This window comes from Argopecten irradians, chromosome 10, assembly GCF_041381155.1.
Source record: "Argopecten irradians isolate NY chromosome 10, Ai_NY, whole genome shotgun sequence".
In the NCBI taxonomy this organism is placed as follows: Eukaryota; Metazoa; Mollusca; class Bivalvia; order Pectinida; family Pectinidae; genus Argopecten; species Argopecten irradians.
Window position 1 is genome coordinate 37,286,407 of NC_091143.1, and position 26,228 is coordinate 37,312,634.

Genomic DNA, 26,228 nt, shown 5'->3' on the forward strand with positions numbered 1-26,228 from the left:
TCATCTCGTGTCTGAGTCTCACATTGTGTGAGACAATAATCTTCATCTAAATCTAACACCGTGTGAGATTATTATCTTACAACTGAGTCTCACATTCTGTGAGACATTAATCTCATGTATGAGTCTCACACTGTGTGAGACACATGTCCGTGGATGATCGGGACTAAAGATCAAGAGAAATGGTAACAGTAACATAATATAAACACTTACGACTCGTTTCATTGCCTCTTGCTCATTCTCATTAGTATCCACTGGCTGGGTAGGGCCCACAAATGTCTTCTGTTCCTCATCATAATGGAAGTGGAGGCTTTCCAAACTCGACAGAAAGTGGCCAAATTGTCGTATGCAGCCAACTCGCAGAAAACACTTGGAAACAGACACCAATAGTCAAATAAGTCCACTGCTCATTCTAAATGTAACAAGGACATAGTCATTCAGATCCCCCGCCAATGGAGATATCAAAGCTGAAGTAAGTTTGATTGTGGAGACTTATGTGTATGAAAAAAACCCAGGAAAAAGGAAGTTGAGCTAAAGAAAGATGGAGTATAATTCAAGTAGAGCGGGGCTGCAATTGTTGAATCAGGTATACAGCTTTGACATTTATATTAGTTTATATACACAAAGATGGGTGGAGTTTTACAAAGTAACATTTACCATTTACCATGATGTTTTCAGCAATGTTTCCATGGTAACGGAAAAAGTGCAAAAAAGTAAAAACCTAAAAATAGCAAAAGGTACTACTAGACCATAAAAAGAATGTGTCTATGAAGTTTCGTGGAAATATCTCTGCTGGTTTTAGAGTTATGCTCCGGAAATGAACCTGCTACAAAAATATGATATTTTCAGCAATGTTTCTATGGTTACAGAAAAAGGCACAAAAAGTGAAAACCTAAAAATAGCAAAAGGCACTACAAGACCATAAGAACAATGTTTCTATGAAGTTTCCTGGAAACATCTCTGCTGGTTTTAGAGTTGTGCTCTGGAAACGATTCTTACACAAAAATCTGTCATTTTCAGCAATGTTTCCATGGTTACAGAAAAAAGTACAAAAAGTGAAAACCTTAAAATAGCAAAAGGCACTACTAGACCATAAGACTAATGTGCCTATGGAGTTCCGTGCATATATCTCAACCGATTTTCCAGTTATGCTGCGGAAACGAACCTGGTACAAAAATATGATATTTTCAGCAATGTTTCCATGGTTACGGAAAAAGTGCAAAAACAAAAAATGAAAACCTAAAAATAGCAAAAGGCACTACTAGACCATAAGAACAATGTGTCTATGAAGTTTCATGGAAATATCTCTGCTGGTTTTAGAGTTGTGCTCCGGAAACGATTCTTACACAAAAATCTGCCATTTTCAGCAATGTTTCCATGGTTACAGAAAAAAGTACAAAAAGTGAAAACCTTAAAATAGCAAAAGGCACTACTAGACCATAAGAACAATGTGTGTATGAAGTTTCGTGGAAATATCTCTTCTGGTTTTAGAGTTATGCTCTGGAAACGAACCTGGTACAAAAATATGATATTTTCAGCAATGTTTCCATGGTTACGGAAAAAATGCAAAAAATAAAAATAAAAAAATAGCAAAAGGCACTACTAGACCATAAGACCAATGTATGTATGAAGTTTGTGGAAATATCTCTACTGGTTTTAGAGTTATGCTCCGGAAACCATTCGTACGGACGGACGGACAGAACCCATTTGTATATCCCCCGGAGTATTGAGAATGGGGTTATATATAACAATAGTGATAGTAACCCCTGGATTATCGAGGGTGGTCCAGGAGTATATGAAATGACAGTGATGGTAACCCCTGGAGTATTAAGGATATAATGATCTGATAAATTAAAACCTACCTCCTGCATTTCTGAGATGTGTCCTTTGCGTTTGATATTAAGCTTGAGACTAGAATGAGCGTCAGCCAGGGGAGGGAACTGTGATAGATTTATGTCCTCTCGTAGAGGAAATATCTGGTGCCAATCGTGATTACGGACAGAACAGAGAACGGTCTTCACCTCATCCATCCAACACTGGTCTGTAAACAAGAGTTTCCAACTCTGATATACTAATATCTCAGGTTAAATGTTACTTTTGTACTGATAGACTCAACTAAATTTAAAAGAGGCCCACACAGCCTGTATAAGCCAGAGTACACCGAGAAAAACCATCAGTACCTGACAACTGCCCCATATGAGGTTCAAACTTGAGCCCAAGAGGTAGAAGGCATGTGGTAATATGCTGGAACATCTTCATCAAGTGTGTTCTGACTGATGCAAAGAGCAACTTGACTGAATTTCAGTACAATCAGACGTGTTCAAATTTGTCAAAAGTACACTTTATTGCAAATATTGATGCCACATCGCCATCTAAGTTACACCTTAGTGTCGCCTTTCTCATCAATCTTCAATGTTGAGAACAAAAATCTTCTGAATAAGTTTTCAAGAAATTGAAATTAACTCATTCACCCCTGAAGACACATTTAGGCTCTTCTCAATCAAAGACTAGACCAGTCCATTATGAAAGTTCAGGGGTGACCTTACCGTGATCAGCTAAGATAGTTTCCACAGGAAGAATGTTACAGAGGACAGAGAGACGATGCCACAAGGACTGTGAACTCTGAAACATATACAAAAACAACATACAATTTTTAAGAATATCTAGAGTGAAAGTTGTAACCTTCCAAGTCATACCTGTGATTTACCTATACCTAACGACGTGGACTTAACTGTATTTAACGAACTGTGATTTACTTGTACCGAACGACCTGTGACTTACCTGTACGTAACCACCTGTGATTTACCTGTACATAACGACCTGTGATTTACCTGCACATAATGACCTGTGATTTACCTGTACATAACCACCTGTGACTTACCTGTATAATGACCTGTGATTTACCTGTACCTAACGACCTGTGACTTACCTGTACATAACGACCTGTAATTTACCTGTACCTAACAACCTGTGACTTACCTGCACATAATGACCTGTGACTTACCTGCACATAACCACCTGTGACTTACCTGTATAATGACCTGTGATTTACCTGTACCTAATGACCTGTGACTTACCTGTACATAACGACCTGTGACTTACCTGCACCTAACGACCTGTGACTTACCTGGGCACATGTCATGATCACGCCACTATTACATCTCATCCAGTCACACATGAGTTTAACGGTAGACAAAAGGCCTTCATTGTGTACCACATCTATGGTGTACTTAAGCTGGCGGTGGTTGATCTCCACCCTACAAACACAGACGGCATTTCATTAATTAGAAATTCACATCAACTAATTATCTTTTTAATATCTTTTTTTTTTAATTTCTCATTATCTTCTTTTTTTTCTCTTGTTTGAAAAAAATATTTGTAAGGTCAAAAAAGTGCTTTTTCTATCTAGAATTTGATGAAACCACTAACAGTATACAGTTACCAAGTGGGTTTTCGGGCAACATATGATTTGTGTGAGGGTCCAACAAAACATCTACTGAACAAAAACCCAGTCGATAACTTTTGTTATACCCCATTGACTCAAAACATTGATGTCACAAATTGTAGTTGTGACGTACATTTTAAAAGTTCTTTGGACCGCTCCCTGGAACAGTTCATTAATTGGCATTTTTGTACATAGAGTTAACATAGGAACAACTTTATAGGGGTATAACCATACACAGTTATTCTATGCCATATCAGTCAACAGTCTTTTCCAGAGGTGTTGGGACCAATCTGATGAACTATTTCCCCGAGAGTGAGGGCTGAGGGAAACAGTTTATAGAGTTGGTTTCTCTATCTGATCACAAATTCTGGAGAGAAAAATTTCTTCAATACAATATTTGGGTTCGGCATGCCCGTGTTTATGACATCAACAATTAATTATGATGTCAGCATTTCAGCGGGTGCAAAATTTTCTTGTCGGTCAACCGTCAAACTAATGACCTGTCAATAGTTTCTGAGGATTTGTATTCCATGTATTTGTGACGATTTTAAAGCAATTTGACGTGGAAACAGTTGAAATTGCTTTATTTACATTTATATAGAGAGTGAGGTAACAATACATACTATTTGGTTATGACTTCACACTTAATAACAGAATATTAATAACAATATTATAGTGTGTTAACTGACCATCACTATCTATTATGAGTTTAGGTTTATTTTATTCAGAATCCTCTCTTTTCGAAACCTTTAGTACTATGACATCATTAATTCCTATTAATCCCTATTTATCACGTTTATCTGTCCTCTGACCCCATTAATCGCTGTTAATCCCCTTACAAGTCGCCTCTGTAATTATCTCTCTCTTTATAGTGACCTCTGACCCCTTTAATCTCTGTTAAACCCCTTACATTAATCTCTGTTAATCCCCTTATAATTACCTGATGTACTACGTACTGTAATCCTCTATATAGTGACCTCTGACCCCTTTAATCCCTGTTACCGTAATCCCCTTACCTATCTCCAGATCATGATGTACTACTGTAATCCTCTATCTCTGTATAGTGACCTCTGACCCCATAAATCCCTGTTAATCCCCTTACCTGTTTCCAGACCCTGATATACTACTGTAATCCTCTATCTCTGTATAGTGACCTCTGACCCCATCAATCCCTGTTAATGCCCTTACCTGTTTCCAGACCCTGATATACTACTGTAATCCTCTATCTCTGTATAGTGACCTGTGACCCCATAAATCCCTGTTAATGCCCTTACCTGTCTCCAGACCCTGATGTACTACTGTAATCCTCTATCTCTGTATAGTGACCTCTGACCCCATCAATCCCTGTTAATGCCCTTACCTGTCTTCAGACCCTGATGTACTACTGTAATCCTCTATCTCTGTATAGTGACCTCTGACCCCATTAATCCCTGTTAATGCCCTTACCTGTCTCCAGACCCTGATGTACTACTGTAATCCTCCGTCTCTGTATAGTGACCTCTGACCCCTTTAATCCCTGTTAATGCCCTTACCTGTCTCCAGACCCTGATGTACTACTCTAATCCTCCCTCTCTGTATAGTGACCTCTGACCTTATAAATCCCTGTTAATCCCCTTACCTGTCTCCAGACCCTGATGTACTACTGTAATCCTCCGTCTCTGTATCATTTTCAACATCAGCTCCAGACTGTTCTGTTAGAATGAGAAAATCAAATACTGTTACACTTGTACAGTCATATTTCATATCAAAGGATTAAGAGGTTAATTTTTTTTTATTTTTAAAGTTGAAACATGATTCTTAAAAAGGCGTGAAAATGTAATTGTAAATTAAAGCAAAATCAGTTGATAGTAACAAACTTTCAGCGTGGGGTTTATAACTCTCAGCAAAGTGTGAAACATGGCAGCTTATGTATGAAAATCAGTAATGTGAGGGGCGATCTACAGTGTAGTCTTATAGTGCGGACAGTGTTATAAGTAAATCTGATTTTAGTCCAAGATGTACTGCTGTGAAAGACTGGCGCTGACATGCACTGGCTTGTAGTTAAGTTTCCCTCTTGAGTAATAGTGTTATGCGCTGGACAGATGAATGTCGGACTCACCAAAATTTGACAATTTCCCGATGTTTTATCAGGTATAACAACACTTCTACATTATGGTCAATAGTGAACTATAAAACAAATTAAAGACAAATTATCTGTCTTTCATTCGAGACTAATGCCAGTCGCCTAACTCCAACGGTTATTTCACAACATATTTTCCCCAAAATTGGGTCGTTTTATCAGGCCAATGGAGTAACTCATCTTGATTATAAATTGACATATATTGACAGACGAGTTTAGTAGCTATGTCACTGAAATGGTTACCGAAACATTAAAGTGAACAGTCGGGCAAGGATGGCTAAAGTCGGTAAAAATGGTGTGAATGTATCCAGTATAAATTCTTATGAAATGAAAAAATAAAATCTCTCGTCAAAATCTGTCTGCGTACGAAGAAATTGATTTAAAGTTTGGGAATTCTAAAACGTCCTCCCGGCTCACTATGTCTGTGGTTACATTTCCATGCAGCCTCGCTTTCAATGCTTTCAACTTTTCTTTACTTTGATAGTCAGAACTGGGAAACTAAGCAGAACTTGACCGTCGTATTAATATGTGAGAACTTTTGGAAGGCCAATGAACGCATTTAGACTGGTTTTCTTTCCCCGACTATTCACTTTAAAGTATTCATCACTACAGTATTCCCAGCACTTAATATTTCTTTATTAGTGTTAACTTCGAAGTTATCTAAAGACTGTTAGACTAAACCTGTTAGTAAAACATGTAAGACATGATGTAAAACAGCAAAGGAACATATCAAACAGGCTACACCCAGCTTCCCATTCCATCATGAGAATAGAGGTGTCTCCCCTTCTCTACCTGAGTCCGTCGGGGCTACACTAGCCTCTGTATCTGTTTCTATCACAAAGTTGGCCAGTTTGTTGGTAATTTCTGCTACATGATGAGCTTCTTTGCTGGATGCAAAACCTAAATAATTTAGAACATTATACAATCATGTGTGATGGTGATTTTTGTATTATAAACTACCTGATGTTTGTATTAACTTAATTTTACATTTCCACAATTTCATTCCCTGATCTTTAATCCTACAGTTCTACTTTACTAGAATTTTAAACATATTTGACTCTGCTCTTGGTTTCTATTAATTGTATCAGGTAGATATAACACCACATTGACCTAAATATGAGAAGCCATCATTCCTCCCATCCTTGATACTCCAAGGGTTACTTCAATTAAGGCTCTGTGTTAGACAACAGATGAGGCAGGTAGTTTAGTTATTTGATGTACATCAAAAAGGAATTGAATAACAGTACACTGTATGTAATGGCTTTGATGTTGGGTGTCACCTCTGTATTCTTAAAAGTCTCTGCAAGCCTGCGATTGGTTAGGTTTTTTTTTAGCTGCCTTTCATTTTAGTCGACATAGTCCAGGGGGTGGATCTTACAACAGTGATAATAACCCCTGGAGTATCAAGGATGTATTTTCCCAAAAATACATTAAAGTTTGCACTAAATTGCACCAAAATAAGTATACTTTGATATATTTATAATAAATCAGTTGGTTCGTACATCATATTATCACATATCTCATACATCTTAGCCTACCTGGAGGGACTGGCACTTCCTTCTTGCCCTGAATCACATCTTTACACTTCTCAAACTCCGCCACATCACATTCATACGATCTGTTGTTCTGAGGCGACAGCTTCAAATTCTGCCGCAGGAAAGATACCGAGGATGAATAGAGTTCAGATGACAGATGTGCTAGTTTTTCGTTTTCTGCCTGATTAATCCAGATGGCGCTATCAGCATTCTCTGGTAACGTGGAAGGAAAGGCAGCATGCTCATCGTGAGAATTTGTCGAGGACTTGCTTGTCTCTGCAAAGCCTGGTTCTAACTCCTGACTCTCCATCAACCCATCAGACATGTCAGAGTCCGAGTCATTGGTAAAAAATCCCACAAATTCTTCTTCCTCTTCCTCTGAATCTCCTGACAGGAAGTTATCAGATAAATTATCAGCACCTGGAGTGAAACAAAAATCTTTGTTAGATGTATCGATAATCACAGAGTAATCTTCTCTTCTGATATATATAATTACTTGGTATCTGTCACAGAAACATCACAATAACAGCAGATATGTACAGGAGGAACACAAATCAAAATTATAAAGAATCGTAAAACTTTCTTTCACAGCGATTTAAATTTCGCGATTTCTATTAAAAAACATTTTAGTGGAGATTAACATTCGTGGATTAAAAACTTGTCCGGAAATTCCTATCAGAATCAATGATGTAAATGTTCATTTGCGGAGATACACTTTTGCAAATTTACTCGAGCTGTAAAATTCACGAATGTAATTATAATCACACGCGAATGATGGTTGGTTCATAATTTTTCTTTTTCGGGAAATAAAATAATACCACCTTGATCACTTATCCCTGAAACAATTGCTGTTTTTATACAACAAATACAGGATTACAGTTGGACCAAAATCCTTTTTATCTCTAAGGATTGGTAATACTATATAGTGAACATCTATTCTGTCTTTGCATATTACAGAGTTAGCTCCCTTGGGGGTAGGCATCATCATTATTACTTTAGCAAAATCCAGATCGTTTTCTCTGAAAAGTGTGATGTTACACTTCCAAATACATGACATCACAAATAATACCTACCCACAAGGGCAGATAACTCTATAATATGAAAAAAACAGAATAACAATGACACAAAATAGATGATTTCTACAGTTTCAGAGATACATTGTATGAGCCTTATTCCAATGGTATCAGTTTACTGTAAACTCATTTTCAAGGCAATATGAGGTACGTATACAATCAGGATATATATATGTAGTTTAATTTAATATTTTACACTCATTTCAATTGGTTAGAAGTTTAAGGTTATTTTTCCATAGACAGAAAGAATTGTACGTTGAGTATTATGGATGTGATACACGAAGAGCATTTTCGCGGAAAGTTTTAAAACGGCACAGTCATTGGCCAAACTAAACTTTCAGCTCAGACATCAATGCGCCACAACTCATTTTGCTTTATTGTAAAACTAAATAAAAATACACATATAAATGCCCAATTAGTGCCTTACTGAGTTATTTGAATTAAACTAAAAGAATTATTCTCAATATCTTTTGGTTTATGACTTCAAAAACTCAAATGATATTGAGAATAATCCTTAAATACTAAAAATCTGATAAAGGAAAATTCAGTCAATCTTCCTTTTGTCAAGAACAGAAGGACATCATCATAAGAATTATGACTGCAATCTTCACATGGAATTTCCATTTGTTTTTATTAGAGGATGGTCATCTGAAATCTTAAGTCTTTTAATGATGTTACCTTCACTGAGGTCAGAAACGTCCGACAAGTCCGAACTATCGTCGCTGTTGTGCCGTTTTCTTCTTCGTCTTTTAAAACTTTTTATCCGAGATGACTTTGATTTCTAACAAGAAAAGGCAAGTAAATGAAAGAAATAGAACCAAGTGTAAAATCTAGTGATATCTTGGATATAACAGAAACTCTTCAACTCATAATCCCCAGAGTTTAATAATGGACTGTTCTCAGTCTACCAATCTAAGAATCGGAAGACTACAAATGTAAATTAAGGGGTGAATGAATTAACAGTATAACAAAGTAAATTATCATATTATATTATATTTCACAAAATATTGCATATTTTCAATTTATGGTTTCTTGATAAAGCCTTGAATTACCTTCAAAATTAATACCAAATAAAGCTTAATTAATGAATGTTCAAATGAAAATTGCACAAATATCATTCTAAATACATATATATACTGTATTTATTCCATTAGAAGCCCTTTCTCTAATAAACGCCCCCACCTATTTTCTTAGTTATTTTTCCAGCCTATGTCACAAAACTTCCCATCAAAATGTCTAATTTTTCAACGGTAAGTCACAAAACCTCCCTTTAAAATGTTGAATGTTCACACTGCACAGGTGATAAATCGTTAGAGAATCAGTTTCAAAATTATAACAAAACAACTGTCTTCAGCGATACGAGCTTACGATCGTTGGCAGTGTAGGTGCATTTGATATGGTTTTTCTGACACATTTTTGAGTCTAAAATTTTGTGTTCCATTAGAAGCCCCTCTTTGAAAATTTTCATCCTCTCAGGGCTTCCAATGGAATAAATATGGTGTACATACTTTATACATATAAAAATCCTACGCAAAAATAAATATCCTTTTAAAGATTTTTGAAAGTATTTTTAGGAACTGCCTACCTCTGACTTTTCATGCTGTATTGAATTTTCAGTAACAACACTTCTGTACTGAGAGTTACTGTTATTGTGATTTTGAGATGGAGTTCGAATTTCATTTGCTTCCTGCCTAAGTGCATGATGGGAGATACGACCATTTTCTTCTGGATCAGAAAAATCATCCATTTCTTCATCAACTGTTGAAAAAAAAATCACATAAACTTTAAATGCTAAACTGTTTTGTTTAAATGGAGACGGATACATATATCCAGGCATAACACCAGGCATAACACTGGTAAAGGGGAGACAATCACAATATTCAGGAAGCAATTTTGTTTTATATTAGAACAAGCACAAACATTCATTGCTTAGATCAAAATCCTGGCCATCACAAAACTTTTGGAATTTTCAAATGCTTTTTAAAACTGTCGTCCAAAAAATTAAGAGTGAATTCTTAAATCATCAAAAAAAAAAAAAAAAAAAAAAACCATTACTGGTGATTTACAACATTAACATGATTCCTTAGACTAAAGAGAAATATTTAAATTGAACCACAAGGGTATGGGCAGTCTATACATTTAGAGTTTTTTAAAAACCTTGCTCCAAACTTTTTAAATTCTTGGACAGTATGGAAATGTAGAAGACTTAACTCACAGGTATGACAATGTAGAAGACTTAACTCACAGGTATGACAATGTAGAAGACTTAACTCACAGGTATGACAATGTAGAAGACTTAACTCACAGGTATGACAATGTAGAAGACTTAACTCACAGGTATGACAATGTAGAAGACTTAACTCACAGGTATGACAATGTAGAAGACTTAACTTACAGGTATGACAATGTAGAAGACTTAACTCACAGGTATGACAATGTAGAAGACTTAACTCACAGGTATGACAATGTACAAGACTTAACTCACAGGTATGACAATGTAGAAGATTTAACTTACAGGTATGACAATGTAGAAGATTTAACTCACAGGTATGACAATGTAGAAGACTTAACTCACAGGTATGACAATGTAGAAGACTTAACTCACAGGTATGACAATGTAGAAGATTTAACTTACAGGTATGACAATGTAGAAGACTTAACTCACAGGTATGACAATGTAGAAGACTTAACTCACAGGTATGACAATGTAGAAGACTTAACTCACAGGTATGACAATGTAGAAGACTTAACTCACAGGTATGACAATGTAGAAGACTTAACTCACAGGTATGACAATGTAGAAGATTTAACTTACAGGTATGACAATGTAGAAGATTTAACTCACAGGTATGACAATGTAGAAGACTTAACTCACAGGTATGACAATGTAGAAGACTTAACTCACAGGTATGACAATGTAGAAGATTTAACTTACAGGTATGACAATGTAGAAGACTTAACTCACAGGTATGACAATGTAGAAGACTTAACTCACAGGTATGACAATGTAGAAGACTTAACTCACAGGTATGACAATGTAGAAGACTTAACTCACAGGTATGACAATGTAGAAGACTTAACTCACAGGTATGACAATGTAGAAGACTTAACTTACAGGTATGACAATGTAGAAGACTTAACTCACAGGTATGACAATGTAGAAGACTTAACTCACAGGTATTACAATGTAGAATACTTAACTCACAGGTATGACAATGTACAAGACTTAACTCACAGGTATGACAATGTAGAAGACTTAACTCACAGGTATGACAATGTAGAAGACTTAACTCACAGGTATGACAATGTAGAAGACTTAACTCACAGGTATGACAATGTAGAAGACTTAATCACAGGTATGACAATGTACAAGACTTAACTCACAGGTATGACAATGTAGAAGACTTAATCACAGGTATGACAATGTAGAAGACTTAACTCACAGGTATGACAATGTAGAAGACTTAATCACAGGTATGACAATGTACAAGACTTAACTCACAGGTATGACAATGTACAAGACTTAACTCACAGGTATGACAATGTAGAAGACTTAACTCACAGGTATGACAATGTACAAGACTTAACTCACAGGTATGACAATGTAGAAGACTTAACTCACAGGTATGACAATGTAGAAGACTTAATCACAGGTATGACAATGTAGAAGACTTAACTCACAGGTATGACAATGTAGAAGACTTAATCACAGGTATGACAAGTAGAAGACTTAACTCACAGGTATGACAATGTAGAAGACTTAACTCACAGGTATGACAATGTAGAAGACTTAACTCACAGGTATGACAATGTAGAAGACTTAACTCACAGGTATGACAATGTATAAGACTTAACTCACAGGTATGACAATGTAGAAGACTTAACTCACAGGTATTACAATGTAGAAGATTTAACTCACAGGTATGACAATGTAGAAGACTTAACTCACAGGTATGACAATGTACAAGACTTAACTCACAGGTATGACAATGTAGAAGACTTAACTCACAGGTATGACAATGTATAAGACTTAACTCACAGGTATGACAATGTAGAAGACTTAACTCACAGGTATTACAATGTAGAAGATTTAACTCACAGGTATGACAATGTAGAAGACTTAACTCACAGGTATGACAATGTACAAGACTTAACTCACAGGTATGACAATGTAGAAGACTTAACTCACAGGTATGACAATGTACAAGACTTAACTAACAGGTATGACAATGTAGAAGACTTAACTCACAGGTATGACAATGTAGAAGACTTAACTCACAGGTATGACAATGTAGAAGACTTAATCACAGGTATGACAATGTAGAAGACTTAACTCACAGGTATGACAATGTAGAAGACTTAACTTACAGGTATGACAATGTAGAAGACTTAATCACAGGTATGACAATGTAGAAGACTTAACTCACAGGTATGACAATGTACAAGACTTAACTCACAGGTATGACAATGTACAAGACTTAACTCACAGGTATGACAATGTAGAAGACTTAACTCACAGGTATGACAATGTAGAAGACTTAACTCACAGGTATGACAATGTAGAAGACTTAACTCACAGGTATGACAATGTAGAAGACTTAACTCACAGGTATGACAATGTAGAAGATTTAACTTACAGGTATGACAATGTAGAAGATTTAACTCACAGGTATGACAATGTAGAAGACTTAACTCACAGGTATGACAGTAAACTCACAGTATGACAATGTAGAAGATTTAACTTATTGGTATGACAATGTAGAAGATTTAACTCACAGGTATGACAATGTAGAAGACTTAACTTACAGGTATGACAATGTAGAAGACTTAACTCACAGGTATGACAATGTAGAAGACTTAACTCACAGGTATGACAATGTAGAAGACTTAACTCACAGGTATTACAATGTAGAATACTTAACTTACAGGTATGACAATGTAGAAGATTTAACTCACAGGTATGACAATGTAGAAGACTTAACTCACAGGTATGACAATGTACAAGACTTAACTAACAGGTATGACAATGTAGAAGACTTAACTCACAGGTATGACAATGTAGAAGACTTAACTCACAGGTATGACAATGTAGAAGACTTAACTCACAGGTATGACAATGTAGAATACTTAACTCACAGGTATGACAATGTAGAATACTTAACTCACAGGTATGACAATGAAGACTTAACTCACAGGTATGACAATGTAGAAGACTTAACTCACAGGTATGACAATGTAGAAGACTTAACTCACAGGTATGACAATGTAGAAGACTTAACTCACAGGTATGACAATGTAGAAGACTTAACTCACAGGTATGACAATGTAGAAGATTTAACTCACAGGTATGACAATGTAGAAGACTTAACTCACAGGTATGACAATGTAGAAGACTTAACTTACAGGTATGACAATGTAGAAGACTTAACTCACAGGTATGACAATGTAGAAGACTTAACTCACAGGTATTACAATGTAGAATACTTAACTCACAGGTATGACAATGTACAAGACTTAACTCACAGGTATGACAATGTAGAATACTTAACTCACAGGTATGACAATGTACAAGACTTAACTCACAGGTATGACAATGTAGAATACTTAACTCACAGGTATGACAATGTAGAATACTTAACTCACAGGTATGACAATGAAGACTTAACTCAGCACTCACCATCTTGATGTAAATCTCTCTGTAACAGTTTGTTTGGATTCTCTTTCTCATCGAGGGCAGCATGGAGTCGGATAACAACATGATTTAGGATGTGTGAGAAAAGAGCGAGGAGGAACGCAGTCGCTGCTGTCACCTGTCTAGATCCTAAAACATCATCATCGTGTAGAGATGAAGAATTTATAATATCTCTCCTTTACACTGTTAATAAGCTAGGAAAAATCAGGCAACATTTAACCAATGACAAGTCAGCTTAAAATATTTAACTAATAACAAATCAGTTTATAAGTTTATATTTAACTAATGACAAATCAGTTTATATTTAACTAATGACAAATCAGTTTATATTTAACTAATGACAAATAAGTTTATATTTAACTAATGACAAATAAGTTTATATTTAACTATTGACAAATAAGTTTATATTTAACTAATGACAAATCAGTTTATATTTAACTAATGACAAATAAGTTTATATTTAACTAATGACAAATCAGTTTATATTTAACTATTGACAAATCAGTTTATATTTAACTAATGACAAATAAGTTTATATTTAACTAATGACAAATAAGTTTATATTTAACTAATGACAAATCAGTTTATATTTAACTAATGACAAATAAGTTTATATTTAACTAATGACAAATCAGTTTATATTTAACTAATGACAAATAAGTTTATATTTAACTAATGACAAATAAGTTTATATTTAACTAATGACAAATCAGTTTATATTTAACTAATGACAAATCAGTTTATATTTAACTAATGACAAATCAGTTTATATTTAACCATTGACAAATAAGTTTATATTTAACTAATGACATATCAGTTTATATTTAACTAATGACAAAGTTTATATTTAACTAATGACAAATAAGTTTATATTTAACTAATGACAATCAGTTTATATTTAACTAATGACAATAAGTTTATATTTAACTATGACAATAGTTTATATTTAACTATGACAAATAGTTTATATTTAACTAATGACAAATAAGTTTATATTTAACTAATGACAAATAAGTTTATATTTAACTAATGACAAATAAGTTTATATTTAACTAATGACAAATAAGTTTATATTTAACTAATGACAAATAAGTTTATATTTAACTAATGACAAATAAGTTTATATTTAACTAATGACAAATAAGTTTATATTTAACTAATGACAAATAAGTTTATATTTAACTAATGACAAATAAGTTTATATTTAACTAATGACAAATCAGTTTATATTTAACTAATGACAAATAAGTTTATATTTAACTAATGACAAATAAGTTTATATTTAACTAATGACAAATAAGTTTATATTTAACTAATGACAAATAAGTTTATATTTAACTAATGACAAATAAGTTTATATTTAACTAATGACAAATCAGTTTATATTTAACTAATGACAAATAAGTTTATATTTAACTAATGACAAATAAGTTTATATTTAACTAATGACAAATCAGTTTATATTTAACTAATGACATATAAGTTTATATAACTATATATTAACTAATGACAAATAAGTTTATATTTAACTAATGACAAATAAGTTTATATTTAACTAATGACAAATAAGTTTATATTTAACTAATGACAAATCAGTTTATATTCTAGACTAATGACATATCAGTTTATATTTAACTAATGACAAATCAGTTTATAAGTTTATATTTAACTAATGACAAATCAGTTTATATTTAACTAATGACAAATAAGTTTATATTTAACTAATGACATATCAGTTTATATTTAACTAATGACAAATAAGTTTATATTTAACTAATGACAAATAAGTTTATATTTAACTATTGACAAATCAGTTTATATTTAACTAATGACAAATCAGTTTATATTTAACTATTGACAAATCAGTTTATATTTAACTAATGACAAATCAGTTTATAAGTTTATATTTAACTAATGACAAATCAGTTTATATTTAACTAATGACAAATAAGTTTATATTTAACTAATGACAAATCAGTTTATATTTAACTATTGACAAATAAGTTTATATTTAACTAATGACATATAAGTTTATATTTAACTATTGACAAATCAGTTTATATTTAACTAATGACAAATCAGTTTATATTTAACTAATGACAAATAAGTTTATATTTAACTATTGACAAATAAGTTTATATTTAACTATTGACAAATCAGTTTATATTTAACTAATGACAAATCAGTTTATAAGTTTATATTTAACAAATGACAAATCAGTTTATAAGTTTATATCTAACTAATGACAAATCAGTTTATATTTAACTATTGACAAATAAGTTTATATTTAACTAATGACAAATAAGTTTATATTTAACTATTGACAAATAAGTTTATATTTAACTAATGACAAATCAGTTTATATTTAACTAATGACAAATCAGTTTATATTTAACTATTGACAAATCAGTTTATATTTAACTAATGACAAATCAGTTTATCAGTTTATATTTAACTAATGACAAATAAGTTTATATTTAACTAATGACAAATAAGTTTATATTTAACTAATGACATATCAGTTTATATTTAACTAATGACAAATAAGTTTATATTTAACTAATGACAAATAAGTTTATATTTAACTAATGACAAATCAGTTTATATTTAACTAATGACAAATAAGTTTATATTTAACTAATGACAAATAAGTTTATATTTAACTAATGACAAATCAGTTTATATTTAACTAATGACAAATAAGTTTATATTTAACTATTGACAAATAAGTTTATATTTAACTAATGACATATCAGTTTATATTTAACTAATGACAAATAAGTTTATATTTAACTAATGACAAATCAGTTTATATTTAACTATTGACAAATCAGTTTATATTTAACTAATGACAAATCAGTTTATAAGTTTATATTTAACTAATGACAAATAAGTTTATATTTAACTAATGACAAATCAGTTTATATTTAACTATTGACAAATCAGTTTATATTTAACTAATGACAAATCAGTTTATATTTAACTAATGACAAATCAGTTTATAAGTTTATATTTAACTAATGACAAATCAGTTTATATTTAACTAATGACAAATCAGTTTATATTTAACTATTGACAAAACTCTTTATATATTTGACCAATGAAAATCAGGTAACATTTAACCAGACAAATCAGAGAACATTTAACCAATGACAAATCAGCTTAAAAAATTTAACCAATGACAAATTGGTTTACATTTAACCAATGACAAATCATTTCATATTTAACCAATGACAAATCTTTTCATATTTAACCAATGACAAATAAGTTAACATTTAACCAATGACAAATTATTTCATATTTAACCAATCACAAATCTTTTCATATTTAAACAATGACAAATCAGTTAACATTTAACCAATGACAAATCAGGTAACATTTAACCAATGACAAATCAGTTAACATTTAACCAATGGCAAATCATTTAACATTTAACCAATGACAAATCAGGTAACATTTAACCAATGACAAATCAGGTAACATTTAACCAATGACAAACCTCGTAATTGCAGCAGGTGTATCGTAGCCATACACATAACAACAAGTTTGAAGACCATATCATCATCGAGATGTTGAAGACCGTCGAGACGGTAATCATCTCGTCCGTAGATATCAGGCTCATGGAACATACACAGATTAAAGCTCTGAAGTGTTGCCTGGCAACTCTCCTGCAACTCTGATGAATCAGGACTGAAATATACAAAAAGTTTGAAAAGATCCATTTCATTCCATGTCTTCAACCAAATGTCTTTAGCTTTGCTATTAAACGGTCTCTTTTTTTCCTTCTCTTATTCTAAACTTTTGTGATGTTAAATTTGGCAAAACAGCTAAGTTATCCTAAGACACAGCAATATTTCTAACTGCGACTACTCTTGGCTTAGGAATGATTTAATGTCTAAATACTTTATGTGAACTGTCATTTAAAACAGGAACTATATTGAAATTGAATTTGTCTCTCTCTCTAGCTCAATTTCAACATGTTTTTTTTTTTTTTTTTTTTTTTTTTTGCTTAAGGATAAGTCAAAAGGTTTAGAAAGCATAAACCAATTATCTAAATCAAATAATTTCTCATTAGATTTCGGTCAATTGAATGATAGTTTGATTATGTGCTTTTCTGGTGTTATTAATGAAAGAAAATATCTCAGATTATCCACAGCTCTAGGATATACTTACTTCTTGGATGTATCATAGAATATGCTTAACAGATGCAGAAACTGGGTCAGGAAATATTTCAGGTCCTGAAAACTGCAAAGAAATCTACATCTCTATTTTTATTCAAAACAAACTTGATGAACACATTGAAAATTTGTTTTACATAATAATAATTAATTTTCTCTTTGTTTCTGGCTTTCTGATTGGCCTATTCATTTTTTTTTCATTCCATGACGAAAAAAAAATTGAGAATGGCGCAGAATCCTGACATTATCGTGACGTCACAATAGAAACATTGGCGTTGCGTATTGATTTGGAAAAAATAATCCATTGGAAAAAATCAATGGAATCGTAAGTGGAAATGTATTTCATTTTATAAAGTAGATTGGAAAATTAATTATAAGCATTGAAGTCACTATTATTTAATTTCATCAGGGTATAAAAAAAATGTTGTTTGCAAACTTTTGTGATAATCCGCTACGCGGATTCACACAGTTCGCAAACAAAATTTCTCTCATACCCAATTGAAATTAAAAAATAGTGACTTCAATGCTTAATTATTGTTATCAGGGTAGCTCTACATTCCAATGTAATCAAAATCAGACTTGTTATTCAGCTCCACTATGATGCTCTACGTTACGCTACAAGAGAAGCTCTAACAACTCTCTGTTCTGGGTCACCTCAGCATGACCCCTAGGGTTAGCCAATCAGCATGTCTCCAACGAAATCTTCAGTGTGGTTGATTTTTTCGGAAGTGTAAACGGCTAATAGTACATCCTGAGATATTCGGATTCTAGGCCTGGGGTCATGTTGCATGAGATGACCCCAAACAGGGAGTTGTCAGATCTTGTATTGGAGTGTAATACAGTGGAGTGGAGTCTAATTTTAATTAGATTTCTCTACATTCAGTTAGTGAACCCATTTAAATATCCTATTAGTGTGAACATCTCCTAAAGTAATATACAACATAACTTGTTGATTTTATAGTGATGAACTGAAGAAATTTTACTGATTTTTTCACTATTGTACGATCAGTGAACTTTGAATATTTAACCCTTACCTCTGTGGTTCCATAGGAATATTGTGATTTGCTGATTGCTTCAGTTCTAAAAATCTCTTGCGATTCTTTTCAAAGAGACGCTGTAAGTTACCTTCAGCCCCTTCAAATGGTTTTTCACACACCATACTGAAACAAGTCGAGTGACAGTTAAACATAACTGCTTGAGAATGAAAAGAGATAAATACATACAATCTACACGCTGATTAACAAGGGTTCACATTCTAAATTATAAATACATAGCTAACATTGACACATATTTCCTTTCCAAATGTTGAATTTAAAATAGCAAGCGTACCTACATGTATGAATTTAAAATAGCAAGCGTACCTACATGTATTTTTATCACAACTCGGACAGAAATGTCCCCAAATGATTGGCAGAGAGTCATCACGTAGTGTTAGGAGGTCAGTTAATTTTATTTTGGTGCAATATGGTGGCTCTCACCCTAGCTTCAAAATTTAAACACATTCTCTTCAACTAATTTATATATATATACATAATTATACCATTTCATTACCGTAAAAATATATATAACTTATTTTTTTTGGTAAAATTAACTTAAAACTTTTGAATACTTCAAATTAAATGAAATGCATTTCTTAAATATGAGTTGTCTCCCCTATGCCAGTCTGAAAGTTTATGACGCTGTGAAAGTCAATGTAATTATTCAAGCGTTTTGTTGACAATTATAAACAAATGGAGGGGTTGTTACCAGATCAATCCTCACTCTGCTATCAATTTATCAGCACAACTTTTAAATAATTATATCAACTAGAATGCAGAAATGATCAAGAAGACTGTGCTTAAAATGATGGATGGATGTTTGCGTCACCTTGGCTTGATGCTTTCAATATACAGCCAGTCTGGTGTTGTATAGAGGTAGGCATACTGTGCACGTAGGAATGTCAAAATTACTCTTAATTTATGAATTATTGAATGTTATTCTACAGGTTCCTTATACAGTATATTTGCAGATTCCAGAAAGAAATATATAAACAAATATGTAGGCCTAGGCCAATTATTTTAAAAGCGGTGATTGTTTGCATCCTTTCCAAGCATGATTCAAGTCTGATTTCAGTGTTTTTAATACCAAACAAATTGGAAACAAAGAACTAATGAAACAAATAAATGGTCCTTGATGCAATAAATTCTTTATATAGTCAACTGACCCCCTATAAAGGCATAGAGGGTCAGTAAGAAGTAAAGGAGGCTTGGGCTATGCCCTTGCCCCCTATTAATCTTACTGACCCTCTATGCTTTTATAGGGGGTCAGTAACTGACTACATAACAAATAATAACTGTATTTAATATTCAGGAGAGCCTTACCATCGTATGTAGTGATAAGCAGCCTCACAATGGACATACCGCGACCCACTCAGTGTCCCGAGCTGGTTGTGGGGCATTCCTACAACATCAGAGGTGCAATAACATCAGGGGAGATTCCATATTTACATCACAGGAGGTTTTATACGTTTACATTACAGGAGATTTTATGTTTATGTCACAGGAGATACATTATAACTTAAGATTTTATATCAGTGAAGAAAACTTAATATTTAACACCAGGGGAGATATTAACTTCATATTCAACATCAGGGAAGATAATTTCATATTAACATCAGGGGAGATAATTTCCCATTCAAATCACTGGAGATAAATTATAACTTAAGATTTAACATCAGGGGAGATAATTTAATACTTACATCACCAGAGATAAATTATAACTTTAGGTTTAACATTAGGGAAGATAATTTCATATTTAACACCAGGGGAGATAATTTCATATATAACATCAGGGGAGATAATTTCACACCAGGGAAAATAAATTCAGGTTTAACATCAGGGGAGATAATTTCATATTTATATCACAGGAGATCAATCATAGCTTCAGATTTAACATCAGAGGAGATATCTCCTATAACATTTGTTGGGATAATTCATCAGTAATGTAGGATTACATCTCTGCTTCTCTACAAAGTTTTTTTTTCATATCAGACTTTGAAAATAGTGTGTTTGTATCAATTTAACAGGTACATGTATACCTAAATTTTATTTGTATGATTAAATCCCAATTTGTACATACCATTATCTGGACAAAGAGCAATGGCCTGATGGTAAAAACGCTCGGAGGCAGATTTACTGAATCCCTTATCAAAGTCCTGCTGGTACCGTGCTGAAACAATTCACTTCATTCTTAGAAATATTGATGGAAGTTTTAATATACAGTACCCATATCGACAGATTTTTCTACAAATATAGTAAAATACCAATTTGCATGTAAGCATTCAAAAATATATATAACACAAATAATGTATTTAGAATTTATCATCAATATTCTTAGATAGTATGACATGACATCATCAACATTATTAGACATTAGACAATCAGTGTTTACTTTACTGAAGTCTCCGAGACACACGAGACAGCGATGAGAAGCCTTACCAATGTCCTCGAGACACATGAGACAGCAATGACAAGCCTTACCAATGTCCCCGAGACACACGAGACAGCAATGACAAGCCTTACCAATGTCTCTGAGACACACGAGACAGCAATGACAAGCCTAACCAATGTCTCCGAGACACACCAGACAGCAATGACAAGCCTTACCAATGTCCCCAAGACACACGAGACAGCGATGACAAGCCTTGGTCGCCCAGTCCTGCACCTTAGGGTTCACATCCTTCCGTCGACTATTATGTCCAAAACTTTTCCTGTGACCTGTCAATCAAAATGACATAAAATCAGCAAAGGCTTTGATTGTGGTTGATTATAGTACAGTTTCAGGTACAGGAGCCATGATATACATTAATCACCAGACATGCAGATGGGGAAATTCCTTCTCATTTAGATTTGAAACATCCAATGTCAGACTTTGATTGTGGTTGATTATAGTACAGTGTCAGGTACAGGAGCCATGATATACATCAATCATCAGACATGCAGACTGGGAAATTCCTTCTCATTTAGATTTAAAACATTCAATGTGAGGCTCTGATTGTGGTTGATTATAGTACACTGTCAGGTACAGGAGCCATGATATACATCAATCATCAGACATGCAGATGGGGAAATTCCTTCTCATTTAGATTTGAAACATTCAATGTGAGGCTTTGATTGTGGTTGATTATAGTACACTGTCAGGTACAGGAGCCATGATATACATCAATCATCAGACATGCCGATGGGGAAATTCCTTCTCATTTAGATTTGAAACATCCAATGTGAAGTCCCACAGGGCTTGTGTTTCGGAGGAACAGTTTCATAATGATATATGTCAATGATTAAGGTTTTATATAGCATTAAGGTTTTGTATAGCAGACTGGCATCTCCTAATATTAATAAGTCTTTTTATATATTTATTGTACATATATATAAAGTTCATGATCACCTGTCTTTTGTTCTGGTACCAAATGGAAGTCCAACACCCCGTGTAGGTTGAGACAGAACTCGTACTGGAGCCTAAACAGAAGGTGATTGTAGTATCCTGTGGCAGAGACCAAGTGCGTCCGGAACGCAGACTCCAACGTACTCCCAGGTCGAACATGCTGTTAATAAACAAATAAGCAATATACACAGGAACATTTGTGTGTTATTACAAACAGTAATAAAATTAAGCTTTTAGTTCACAATTTCTAAGAAGATACTTTTTTTCAATGGAATATTTCAAATTATAGTAACCTTTCGATTCTGTTTTATAAGCTGAATAATCTGATAAAAAACTTTCCGCCACAGAACATCCTCTGCTTTCCTTCCATACTCAATCGGGTTGTAGAACATTAATCGCTCACTGTACTCCTTCAATCTGGAAAATAAAGCAGAACATTTTTTTCTTGACATTTGGTTTAAATTTTTTGATTTACAGCGAATAAAGTTGAAGTGTGAACTATCAAACATATAAACATATGTACCGCCTGTCGAGTGAGCAGAATACCTGTGAATAACATTTGACCCGCCAATATCGACTAACAAGCATTCTGATTGGTTGGGGACTGAGCTACACTTCTACACAGACCACGTGTACTGACATTTGTTCTAGCGCCACTTACGTGATATTTGTCACAGGGGCCAACTCAATGAAAATGGATGTTGTCATTCATTTTTTTGTATTTGGTGGATGGACTGATAAATATATATTACAGTCATGTGATTTTTTCAGAAAATATGTGATTAGAAAAATTATTTAAAAATCAGAAAACAGAGAAAGGGACGACTGTCGCAATATTGGATTTTTTACCCCCACCTTGATTAAAGTTATTTTTTTCACAATGGTATACCTTTTTTCCTAGAGTCATAGCCAAGCAACAGTCCTCCGATAATCCATAATCACACACATACCATGTAAAAGCATATTTATAAATGATGTCTATGCCTATATAATCGAACTCAATATTTTAATTCAAAATTACCAGCGCTTTCTGACGTGTGACATCGAAAGCAACATCCTAGTGGAGAGCAATTAGAGTGACTTTCCTCGAAAACAAACGTATCGGAATATCTCTGAGTATTACAACATTGCCTCTGGCAAATACAGGGTTTCCATAATCATTTCGTTTGCGCAGGGCTTCGCAGAAAAAGTTAACCATCTCCAATGTATTAGATGCACCTTAATTGTATAATGTAAAAGTAATCCAAACCGAAATAGCCAGTACACACATTCACCGTATATGTTACATTACTTGCAAACTGCTGATACTCATGTGCTCGCTTCCCAACTTCACTGTGTCCACGTGCTCCGTTACCGCGGCTGTTGCAACAACTGACAAAAGTGCATTAATTCAGGGCGATAGTTCATTAAAGTTGCCAGAAATTGCGTTTACATATCTCCGTAATAATGTTTCTGTTGGAATTCGCGACAAAACTTTGTACGACTTGCCGAGATTTTTACGAATTACCAAATTAATTGATGTCATACAGGGCACATTGTCGTTATTACACACGCCATTTTCGAGCAGTTTATCCCGTATTTCACGGCGATAATACTTGGTCTCTTATATTTTTGGAATTAAATAAATTTTATGACCTCATCAGTCACTTTTCAGCATTGTCGAGGTGGTCAGATTTGCTCGCCATTTTTGCAGCTAGAACTGTATCACATGATGCAACTACTTCACACACACGTGTGATTTATGCAAATTTTTTGTCGAGGAATGTGTCAGTCTGTTTACCCATCAGCCAATTGCAATCAAAACATGTGTATCAAATCAGCATAAGATTGTTTTAGCCAGTGATTGAGTGAAATGATGTGTGGTACACAAGTATGATTGTTTGATTGTTCACACTTGAATTTTATGCGCTATAATATCTTTTGTTTGTTTGTTTGATTAATATCTTATTATAATATAATTTTAGGCAAAGCCTATCTGAGAGTGCAGCAGTTAATTCATTCTTTCATTTGTTGTTTTTAAACTGTGTAACTTAATAGAAATATGACAGGTAAATAAAGGATTTTCAACTGAGAAAGCGTAACCTCCCCTGACCCATCAGTCTTATCGATGTTGACATGTGTTTTGTTTTTATTGCTTATTGTGTGCTCTTACTAGAACTGTACTGCTAGAAACCATTTATAGAATTATCAATTATTAGAATCATAGCTTTGCTGAATTACTGGCAGTGAGTTTATAACAAGAAAAACAATATTGAACACAAGATTCTTCTACTTTCATTTTCTGCAAAAATACGTGACTGCGGCTACAAAATATATCTCAGCGTCATTCTCCATTGCCAGGCGGAAAATTCCGAAGCAACTACTCACATGAAACGGCTTTTAAGTTAAGATTCAGGACAAAATGTAATTGTAAGATTCAGACAAGAATAAATTGGGAGGTTATCTTTCACTAATGTTTTCATTTTGAAGTTTTCCAAGAAAAACTTTTGTTTGTAATCACGTGAGAGTGTGACTTTGGATACTGTCTTGCGCAACACGGGATCTTGTGTTGACTTACGGTTTCCGGTTTACGAGAAAGTTTTCCAACTCTACATATAATGGATAATGGATGGTTTACATAGAAAAAGGTTACTGAGACACCTCTATCACAAGAGTTCTCTGCGCTTTCTGACTCTATTATCAACAATTAAAAGATTTGTCAGGTTTATATGGTTTCTAGGCCAGTCTAGCCACTACATTTTCTCCTCTCTTACTTCAGTTACGTAAGTTTTAGAGACACCTACTTGTTACGTAACCCCACGGCATCCTGAGTGAACACCTCCCTGTAGGCTTTCCTCTGTTTTAACACTTCATCAAGGCGCTTGATCGCATCCACAGCAGCTCTATAATTTATTACATTCAACATGAATGAGCTCCTAAGTGGCAAATACACAAACTTAACAATCGCTTAAGATACCTTGAATTGTGACTATCAATCTGATGTATTTTAACATTTGATTCTGATAAAGTTGATTACTTTTGAAGAAAAAATGTGTACATAATCTGATGTAGTGATGTATTTAAATGTGTAATCTGTTATTAAATCATTCACAGACAGTACCACAAATCCTACTATTTCCAGCAGCAAAGTTAACCATATTCACTTAATTAGAGGAATAGAAAAGAAATATCGATGTTTCGTATGATCAAAACATTGAAACGATCAATCTACCTGTACACCCTTTTGGCTTTGTCGACATCTGGCTTATTTTCATTACTGCTTTCATGTGTTTTCTTCATCTCTCTCGCAAGGAAAACGGTTGAGCAGACGACTCATGCCACCAAGTGGTCGTCTGTTGTCTAGTTAGAGAAACATTCCACTTTCTTTTTCCAAAGCCATGTTTTTCCTGTTCGATGTAAAGGGGAGTTATCGTATAGATCAAACAGATGGATTAGATGACTTCCGAATGAAACGTCAAAGTATGGGAGATAACTCTGATTTAATAGGGTGCAGCCTATCAAAAGGCACAGAATTTTATGAAATTATATCAAAGTGTAGGCCTACGCTAACTTTGTGTAATATATGAAAATATATTTTATTTCTATTTTAAATGATAAAGAAAAAGACGAACATTTATATTTGTCTCATTTTAAAGCAGTTCATGATTTTTTTAAAAAAGTTAATTAGTGCATAAAATGCACAGAACTAGTAGACTAAAGATTACACAGTGTGCACATGGTGTGAACTACGAGTGGACACGGAGTGCACGAGGTTTAGACTACAGGTA

The 26,228-nt window shown here is 33.6% G+C and overlaps 1 protein-coding gene across 2 annotated transcripts; it reads right to left on the reverse strand.

Moving 5' to 3' along the window:
* Positions 1-27: 27 nt before the first annotated feature.
* Positions 28-25,867, reverse strand: LOC138333816 (nonsense-mediated mRNA decay factor SMG5-like). 2 transcript variants are annotated; one of them, XM_069282432.1, is made up of 20 exons: positions 25,673-25,867; positions 25,245-25,343; positions 22,755-22,878; positions 22,465-22,621; positions 21,684-21,794; positions 21,157-21,246; positions 20,400-20,478; positions 19,074-19,199; positions 18,035-18,106; positions 17,361-17,551; positions 13,847-13,990; positions 9,755-9,927; positions 8,848-8,950; positions 7,100-7,516; positions 6,354-6,461; positions 5,061-5,133; positions 3,125-3,254; positions 2,544-2,619; positions 1,860-2,038; positions 28-366 (listed from the first exon to the last, which is right to left on the reverse strand). In XM_069282432.1, the coding sequence occupies exons 1-20, from the start codon at positions 25,738-25,740 to the stop codon at positions 43-45; spliced, it is 2,844 nt and encodes a 947-aa protein (XP_069138533.1). In that variant the 5' UTR covers positions 25,741-25,867; the 3' UTR covers positions 28-42. The 2 variants fall into 2 exon arrangements, with proteins under 2 accessions (XP_069138533.1, XP_069138532.1); XM_069282431.1 differs by having other exon boundaries at positions 18,035-18,118.
* Between the last annotated feature and the right edge of the window lie 361 nt (positions 25,868-26,228).

Excerpts from the sequence above, each read along its gene's own strand:
- LOC138333816 (XM_069282431.1), bottom strand. The coding sequence starts at position 25,740 with ATGAAGAAAACACATGAAAGCAGTAATGAAAATAAGCCAGATGTCGAC. Across the intron at positions 20,479-21,156 it reads TGCTCTTTGTCCAGATAATG|GAATGCCCCACAACCAGCTC; the intron begins GTATGTACAAAT and ends CTGATGTTGTAG. Across the intron at positions 8,951-9,754 it reads TACAGCATGAAAAGTCAGAG|AAATCAAAGTCATCTCGGAT; the intron begins GTAGGCAGTTCC and ends TTTTCTTGTTAG.